The 8,929-nt window shown below is 48.1% G+C and overlaps 1 protein-coding gene across 3 annotated transcripts in view; it reads left to right on the top strand.

Annotated features, from left to right (window-relative positions):
- Nucleotides 1–6,512: 6,512 nt before the first annotated feature.
- PRICKLE3 (prickle planar cell polarity protein 3) overlaps nt 6,513–8,929 on the top strand; it is a 36,002-nt gene continuing 33,585 nt past the window's right edge. Inside the window, exon 1 of one of the 3 annotated variants that reach the window (XM_028712105.2) lies at nt 6,513–6,737. Coding sequence is in view for 1 of the 3 variants with exons in the window: in XM_028712107.2 (XP_028567940.2) it covers nt 6,989–7,030 (42 nt within the window). In the remaining 2 variants the exon portion in view is untranslated. Of the gene's footprint in view, nt 6,738–6,860; nt 7,031–8,929 lie in introns of those variants that run through there. The other 2 variants (XM_028712106.2, XM_028712107.2) reach the window with 2 other exon arrangements.

Below are 8,929 nucleotides of genomic sequence, written 5' to 3'. Positions count from 1 at the left end.
CAGGAACCAGTAAGCGACATTTTTCATGTCACCGGGCAAAACACTATCATGTGCTAGGAGAAAAGCAGTTGGCAGGAAAAGTGGAATGGCAGAGGAAAACAGAAGCGGAGTTTAGTTCCTCTTGCCTCCTTTCCGCGAAGCAGTTAGGTCGCTTTTGACTCTGGATGTAAGTCATCTGGTGTGGTGCCTCCTTCTTCAGATGGTAATATATATTTACTTCCAGAACTTCAGCATGCCAGCCCTGCTGCATTTGGGAGCGCTCCTGCTCATTCTGCATGTTCAAGGGGTGGAGATGTCCTGTGTGCAAGAGAAATTGGGCCAATGCAATGAGGAACTGAGCAGGATGAGCAAACAATCTCTTGAGCATTGTGGACTTTTGAGACCTTTTGTGGGCACCATAGGAGGCCCTGGTGGGCACACTGGTGCCCATGGGCACCACATTGGCGATCCCTAACCTAAGCAAATCCATAGCTGAGATGATATTTGAATGGAGGACTTTATAGTTCATACATTCCACTGCTAATGTCTACATCTTCCACCATCAGTCTGAGTAGCTTACATCTTTTCCTCATTTAAAAAGTTATTGAAAATTCATGCTTAGTTTTCACTCTTGCTTTTTTCTCCATGATCCTTCTTCTTTTTTCTTGATGGCCATTTGTCCTGTTATTCCTCTAGCTGCCTAATTCCTTTTTCCTTTTGTGTTTTATTTGATTGTAAACCTGAGGGCAAAACCACGTCTGTTTTAATATTTGTATGATGCCTGATAAGCACAGTATAAATAACGGGTGAGAATTTGATGCATCTCTCTCCTCCAGAACACACTTTTCAGGTGCTTCAGAAAGCGATCTTTCTTTCCATTATATTTTGGAAACCATGAAGTTGGAACTATAAATGAAGAAGGGCCGCCCACAAACACTTTGGTGGCACGCCCTGTGAAATGTGTTTGCTGTGATAGGTGATGACGACAACGGCACCATCTTCAGGAAAAATTGGAGACACGATGCCTTGAAGCAGGGCTTCCTCACCCGAGTCTGCTTTTCCCATCAGTGTTAGCAATGAGATGTTGTGCGCACACTTCTGTGTTCTTCCACATAACGTAAGCCACAGTACATAAATATATCCTGCTTCCACCGTGTTGCTTCTTATGAAAAGTTATGTGTGCGTTAGTGGCTTAAAACAGCAAAGTTGTTTCAAGCTGCATTTGTACAGAGGTACCTCGGGTTACATACACTTCAGGTTACATACGCTTCAGGTTACAGACTCTGCTAACCCAGAAATAGTACCTCGGGTTAAGAACTTTGCTTCAGGATGAGAACAGAAATCGTGCTCCGGCGGTGCGGCAGCAGCAGGAGGCCCCATTAGCTAAAGTGGTGCTTCAGGTTAAGAACAGTTTCAGGTTAAGTACGGACCTCCAGAACGAATTAAGTTCTTAACCCGAGGTACCACTGTACATTGTTGGGAATGAAGATGCATCCTCCTAATGCGCTTTACCTGTTGAATTTCCCTCTGCCTGCAACTCCCCCCCCCCCGAACTTCTGTTCAATAAGCTGTCATCTGCACACATCACTTGGGAAGACAGGTGAACTAATACCAGTGTACCAGAAGAAGCAAAGATTACCAGTCTTGAAGCAATGATTCTTCAACATCAACTTCGTTGGACTGGTCATGTTGTGCGGATGCCTGATTATTGTCTTCCAAAGCAACTACTCTATTCTGAACTTAAAAATGGAAAGCGTAATGCTGGTGGTCAACAAAAGAGGTTTAAAGACTGTCTCAAGGCAAATCTTAAAAAATGTAGTATGAACACTGACAACTGGGAAACACGGGCCTGCGAGTGCTCCAGTTGCAGAACAGCCTTTACCAAAGGTGTCATGGACTTTGAAGAAACCCGAACTCAGGACACAAGGGAGAAACGTGCTAAGAGGAAGGCACACTTGGCAAATCCACACTGTGATCAACTCCCGCCCAGAAACCAATGTCCCCACTGCGGAAGGACATGTGGATCCAGAATTGGCCTCCACAGTCACTTACGGACTCATTCTTAAAACCGTGTTTGTGGAAGACAAACTTACTCGTCTACGGGTGATCATCATAGAAGAATAAGACACACTGCTCCAAAGAGTCTGGGGAACAGTAGTTTACTCCACACAGAGCTACAATTCTGAGCACCCATAACAAACCACAATTCCCAGGGTTCTTGGGTGGAGGAAAGATATGCTTTAAAGGTATTGTGTGTATGCAGCCTTAGAAAATGCCTACAAGAAGAAGAAGAGTTTGGATTTGATACCACGCCTTTCACTCCCTTTAAGGAGTCTCAAAGCGGCTGACATTCTCCTTTCCCTTTCTCCCCCACAACAAACACTCTGTGAGGTGAGTGAAGCTGAGAGACTTCAGAGAAGTGTGACTGGCCCGAGGTCACCCAGCAGCTGCATGTGGAGGAGCGGAGACGCGAACCCGGTTCCCCAGATTACGAGACTACCGCTCTTAACCACTACACCACACTGGCTCTATAATACATTATTGCATGTTAAAAGATGTATATTGTATTAAAAGATGGGGCAGTCTCTCTGCCTGCAGGCTCAATGGAGTTTAATGTGGAGTTTAATAATAATAATAATAATAATAATAATAATAATAATTCAAAGCATTCAAAGTTGTGGATCTCATCCTCCTGCAGTCAGCCCATTCCAGCACCTGCTGTAAATGTGGAAACAGCGTTTTGTGTTTGCATCAGGTGACAAGCAAGTTCTATCTGTGATTATTAATATGTTATCCTGGCTAATTTGTCACTTTATACGGTCCAAAGGGGTGATGAACTTGCAGGTGTGAACCAGACCCTGGTGGGCTGCCATACTAATATGCTTGCAGTTCCACTTTCCAACACATGGTGGAAGTAGGTTATCAGAGAAGCTCCCCCTCTCAGGCAGGGCCTCCCCAAACGATTATTCAGCTGACATATATTTTATTATTACCTGTGATGATTTAATCTATGGCGGTGACTCATTTGCTCTTGAAAGTTGCTGCTTGAAGTTGCTGCAGTTATCCAATTAGCAATGGTGCATGCCTGAAAAGGGCCTCCTCTGCTCCCCACCCCCATTCAGAACTAGGCAATCCCACTGGGGCAATTTCCTCTTCCAAAGGCTGTCGGTTGGATTGGTGGAGCTTCCCGTGATGCCTGGGCTGCTCCCCAAGTGCTTGGCGGCAGAGCCATAGCTACAGGAGGGCTAGCCAGGTGTTTTTACCCTGGGCGAAGCCTCCCGAGGGCAGCCATTGAGGCTCCCAGCCTGCGGGAGGGTGTGCGTGTGCAAATGTGAGTTGTGGGGTGCCAAAACAAAATCTAGTTTTGCCCCTGCTTGGGGGTTCCCAAGGGATGAAGGCATACATTGTGTGATTCCCTGTTTAGGGAAGTTTTTAATATTTAATGCTGTATTGTTTTTGATTGGAAGCCACCCAGAGTGGCTGGGGAAACTCAGCCAGATGGGCGGGGTATTAATAATAATAATAATAATAATAATAATAATATGGAGAAGTTCACTCGGAAATGCATCAATTTCCTGAGACAGTGGCCCCACTCTGCATAATAGTGGAGCCAGGCCTGATGCCACCGTCCTGCTGTGCCCCCTCTAGCCGCTCCAGACTCCCCTCCCCAGCCCTAGACTTCCTTGGCACTGGATTTTTCTTCTTCTAAATTTGCTTGTATTTGCAGATGCAGTTATTGATCTATTTATTTGCTGCTTACTGCAAACAAAAGCCAGCCATGCCCTTTTCCAGAATACACCATTCTGGGGGTGGCCGCCGAGACCACATAACACCGGCCTTGAAAGACCTACATTGGCTCCCAGTACGTTTCCGAGCACAATTCAAAGTGTTGGTGTTGACCTTTAAAGCCCTAAACGGCCTCGGCCCAGTATACCTGAAGGAGCGTCTCCACCCCCATCATTCTGCCTGGACACTGAGGTCCAGTGCTGAGGGCCTTCTGGTGGTTCCCTCACTGCGAGAAGCAAAGCTACAGGGAACCAGGCAGAGGGCCTTTGTGGAACACCCTCCCATCAGATGTTAAAGAGATAAACTACTACATGACATTTAGAAGACATCTGAAGGCAGCCCTGTTCAGGGCCATTGAGCATGCTCAGTCCCTACTGGACTTTTTGGGATGGCTCCCACTCCACTTAGAGCTTTTTTTCCTGAAGGGTTTTTTTTTTGTACTTCTGCAGACTTCTGGGTTTATCCAAGCCTAGGGATGCCTCCCTCTAATAAGTGGATGGTGCCATGACAGATACACAATGATCCACAGATGGAGGACTGAGTTTGCTACGAGAACATAGGATGTACGTGAACTACTATAGACAGTACTTCCAACTGCCATGTAAATAAAGTGCTGAATAAAAGTGAGGTATTAGGAGTACGCAAATATAACTACCATTACTCTCTTGTGGATTAGCATCCCTGCCTTCAAGCTCTGGAAAATGTGTGATTTGTGCATTAGAAGGGAAGGGAGAAGTGGGAAGGAGCTAGAACATCTATACAGGGTCAGTTCGTTTTGTGAACTGACATCGCACATATAAGCATTGGTCCCTTATAGTGTTTTACACTCTTAATTGGCTGCTAGTCTGAAACAGCATGCTTAATTCTGTGTTAGACTGAGTCCACCAGTTTGTTGTATGTATGTATGTATGTATGTATGTATGTTTGTATGTACATAGGGACGCGGGTGGCGCTGTGGGTAAAAGCCTCAGCGCCTAGGGCTTGCCGATCAAAAGGTCGGCGGTTCGAATCCCCGCGGCAGGGTGCGCTCCCGTTGCTCGGTCCCAGCGCCTGCCAACCTAGCAGTTCGAAAGCACTCCTGGGTGCAAGTAGATAAATAGGAACCTCTTACTGGCGGGAAGGTAAACGGCGTTTCCGTGTGCGGCTCTGGCTCGCCAGAGCAGCGATGTCACGCTGGCCACATGACCCGGAAGTGTCTCCGGACAGCGCTGGCCCCCGGCCTCTTGAGTGAGATGGGCGCACAACCCCAGAGTCTGTCAAGACTGGCCTGTACGGGCAGGGGTACCTTTACCTTTATGTATGTACATATTTTTACATGCAGTACATTTAAAGCCCATTTAAGGCACATCTCCCCCAAAAGAATTCTGGGCACTGCAGTTTACCCCTAACAGAGAAACAATTCCCAGCACCCTTAACAAACTACAGCTCCAGGATTCTTGTTTGAGAGGTGTTTTAATTGTATGGTGTGCGTACAATTCCTCCTGGAGTTCAGGGTTTTTCTCACAACAGCTCTGCAAGGTAGAGCCCAGCTTTCACAGAGTAATGGGCTGAGCTCACCGGGCCAAGTTCACCCAGTGGAGATTTGGACCCAGCTCTCCCTTCGTCCATCCAAGTCCAATGTTCCACCTATTATACTGCCCAACGAATCTGCTAGTGATGACAGTAGTAGGTGATACCAAAATATGAATTATCTCCTGCAGAGGAAAGGATTTTCCATCTTCTCCAGTGTAACCTACAGGCTGCAAAGATGGAATTTAAAATTATACTCCCAAGATGTTTTTATTCACAATTATAATGGCATCCATTAGCAAATCTAGGCTTGCTCGCTCCCTTGTTTTAATATGCTCAAGTACAAATATGGGCTAGAAGTATATACTTAAACATTGCTTCAGGAGAGAGTTTACACTGGCAAGTCTCCAAATGATGCCATCTTTGGTAACAGCCCAGACTTGGTAGGATTCCATAAAAGTCTCACTTGTGCTACTGTGATAGTAATTGTCTTAGATCTTCCTCGCTCTTTGTTTATTAGAGTCCACAGTCACAGAGCTGGAGAAGAAGTTCTCTCCCAGGTACACTAAAAATCAATTACTGGTCTATATATTGAAATTTGCTAGGATATCTTCTAAAGTACCTTTATCTGTTTTTGTGTGTGTGTGTTTTATAGCAAAAATTGACTCTGAATTTGTTTACCATCATGTTGCAAATTAAGCAGGAGAAAAGCAAGTCACAGAGCTGGAGAAGAAGTTCTCTCCCAGGTACACTAAAAATCAATTACTGGACTATATATTGAAATTTGCTAGGTAAACAGTGAGATATCTTCTAAAGTGCCTTTATCTGTTTTTGTGTGTGTGTTTTATAGCAAAATTTGACTCTGAATTTGTTTACCATCTTAAGCAGGAGAAAAGCAGCGTTTTAAATAAGCGATTAGCTATTCGTTCGTGCCGCGTGGCACGTTGTTAGGGGCCAGTGGCTAAAGCAAGCAAACTGAACGAAACATCTTAATATTCTGTAGGTAAGAGCCGAGGAGGCCCGTAAAAACGCAAGGATGGAAGAGGGCAGGTGCCTTGTTCTTAGGTGGCGGTGAAGGAGTGGCTGGGGGTCTGGGTAGGAAGAATGTGGCAGCGAGGCCAGAGGAAGGGAAAGCGGATCGCGCTGATAGGAAGTGACAGCAGCGGGCACAGAAAGGATGCGGGGAAGGGGTCGAAGGAGGGTGATGGATGGGAGGTGACAGCGGGAGAGGACCGGCGAGGACGGGGCTGGAGGGACTGGAGGAGCCCCGGCCAGCTTGGAGGCGCAATGCAAAGCCACCTGCTACTCGGGGGTTCAATCCTGCCTGGCGGGTGGTCCCTGACCTCTTCCCGGGAGGCCGCCCCACCGCGCGCGCAGAGGATCGCTCGCCGGATCCTTTGGCGCTCTTGTCCGGCTGCAGAGCCTCGCCATTGCGCGCCTCCAGCAGCAAACTGGAGAAGCCGGTAGGAGGAGAGCGGCGCGCGGAGAGGGCGATCCTGCGGGGAGGAGGGACGGGAGCCTTGCGCGTCGCAGGGCAGGCGAAGGGGCGGGCCCGGGTGTCGGGCGGCGGGGAGGGATCGGCACGCAGCACCTCCTCCCCTGGGGAGGGAAGAGCAGCAACGCCGCCGCCGCCGTCGCCGCAGCGCCCGGGCGCAAAGCGGGAGCCTGGAGGTGGGCGCGTCGCCCGGGCGCTGGAGACGGCGGGATCGGGGCCATGTTTCAGCGCGGGTCGCGGCGGCGCCGATCCACCCGAGCCGTGAGTCTTTCTCCCAGCGGAGGCGGCGGGGAAGGCGAGGCGGGGAGCCAGCCTGTCGGGACGCCGACGAGGCCCGCGCCGGTGCAGCGCTGGCTGGCCAGGAAGGGGCGGGCGGGCCAAAGGCACCCCGGGATCGGGGGAAGGGGTTTTCGGAGGGCGGAGAGGGGGGTCCCTAAGGGGCGTTGCTACCCCCATTTCCTCTCCCCAAGGGCTAATGGTCTCCGAGGGAATCGGGACCTCTGTGCAGGATCAGACCCGAGGCCTGTCTCGCCCGGCATCCTGTTCCTTACAGGAGGCGACCCCCGAGTCGGACCGGAGCGCAGCCGGCCTCTCCAGCGCCTGCTGTTCCCCGGCGGGCTGCTTCTGATCTCCGTCGTGGCCAGGGGCCGTGGGTCGATTTATTCTCCATGCATTTGTCTGATCCTTTTTTAAAAGCCACCTAGGTGGTCTCTACCACGTGTTGTGGTAGTGCATTCCAGGGTGGGAAGCAGAATTTCCTCCCTTCATTTTATAATAGAGGGAGAAAAGCTTGTTTCTATACACTGACTCGATGCTAGGTGTAATTTTATATACCTGTGTTATATCCCCACCCCTTACTCACCCTTTTTCCAACCCCCAAATACTGCCCTCCAGTCCTCTGATCATTTGGATTGCACCTTTCTGCATCCTTTCTGGCCCCACAATATCCTTTTGAGTTTTTGCAACCTGAATTATACACCGTATTCCCAGTGTAGTTCTACCTTGTATAGGCTTGTATAAGGGCATTTCAGTATTGACAGTTTTATTTTCAATTTCTTTCCTTACAATTCCCTAAGGTGGAATTCACCCTTTTCACAGCTGCCACATGTCAAGACAGCATTTTCACTGACCTATCCTTCACAACCTTACAGCCTCTTTTGTGGTCTGGCATCACTAGTTCAGACCCCGATAAGGTTTAAGTGCAATTAGGATTTTGTGAGAAACGTTGTGAAAACTGTATAAAAACCCAAGGACACGGCTTCTACAAAGATTTGTTGGCACCTTTGAAGAACTCTAGGAGGATAATGAGACAGGACTTGCCTTTGCAGAAGCCATGCTGATTCTTCTTCAGAAAGGCTTGTTCTTCTATATGCTTGATAATCTTATCTTTAATAATTTCAGCAAATTTACCCAGAACAGATGTTAGGCTAATCTGCTTGTAATTTCCTAGATTCCCCCAATTATTATTATTTAAATAGTTTTATATTTGACACCTTCCAGTCCTCAGGTACAGAGGTCAATTCTAGGGAGAAGTTGCATGTTTTTGTTAAAGACCAGCAATTTCATATTTGAGTTCTTCAAGAACTTTTAGGTGGATACCACCTGGGCTCAGCATTGTGCTAATTTTTAATTTGTTAATAAAGTTCACCTCTGTCACCACAGCCTTGCTAAAGAAGCCACTTCAGGCATAGGCATCTTTTGCACTGACATATTGCGAGAGTTAAGGACTGTTGTACCATAAATAAGGCTTTCTATGGAGCTACTTGGGGACGCGGGTGGCGCTGAGGTGTAAACCACTGAGCTTAGGGCCTGCCAATCGGAAGGTCGGTGGTTCGAATCCCTGCGATGGGGTGAACTCTCGTTGTTCAGTCCCAGCTCCTTCCAACCTAGCAGTTCGAAAGCATGTCAAAGTCGGCTTCCTCGGCCAGTAAAGCGAGATGAGTGCTGCAACCCCAGAGTCGTCCGCGACTGGACTTAACTGTCAGGGGTCGTTTACCTTTACCTTTTTTTATGGAGCTACTATGTGTTGCAAGGGCTTCCCTTTCTTGTGCTCAGAAGAAGCTATGGGGAACTGAGTTACAGGAGATGGTTGTGAAAGCAATATAGGTTAGATGTGTCTAAGTGTTTAGTGGGACCCTGAGGTATGGGGAGTATGTGTTG

Source organism: Podarcis muralis, chromosome 17, assembly GCF_964188315.1.
Source record: "Podarcis muralis chromosome 17, rPodMur119.hap1.1, whole genome shotgun sequence".
Taxonomy (NCBI): Eukaryota; Metazoa; Chordata; class Lepidosauria; order Squamata; family Lacertidae; genus Podarcis; species Podarcis muralis.
Note: the sequence above shows the minus strand (reverse complement) of the source record. Positions and strands in the feature narration are given on the sequence as shown.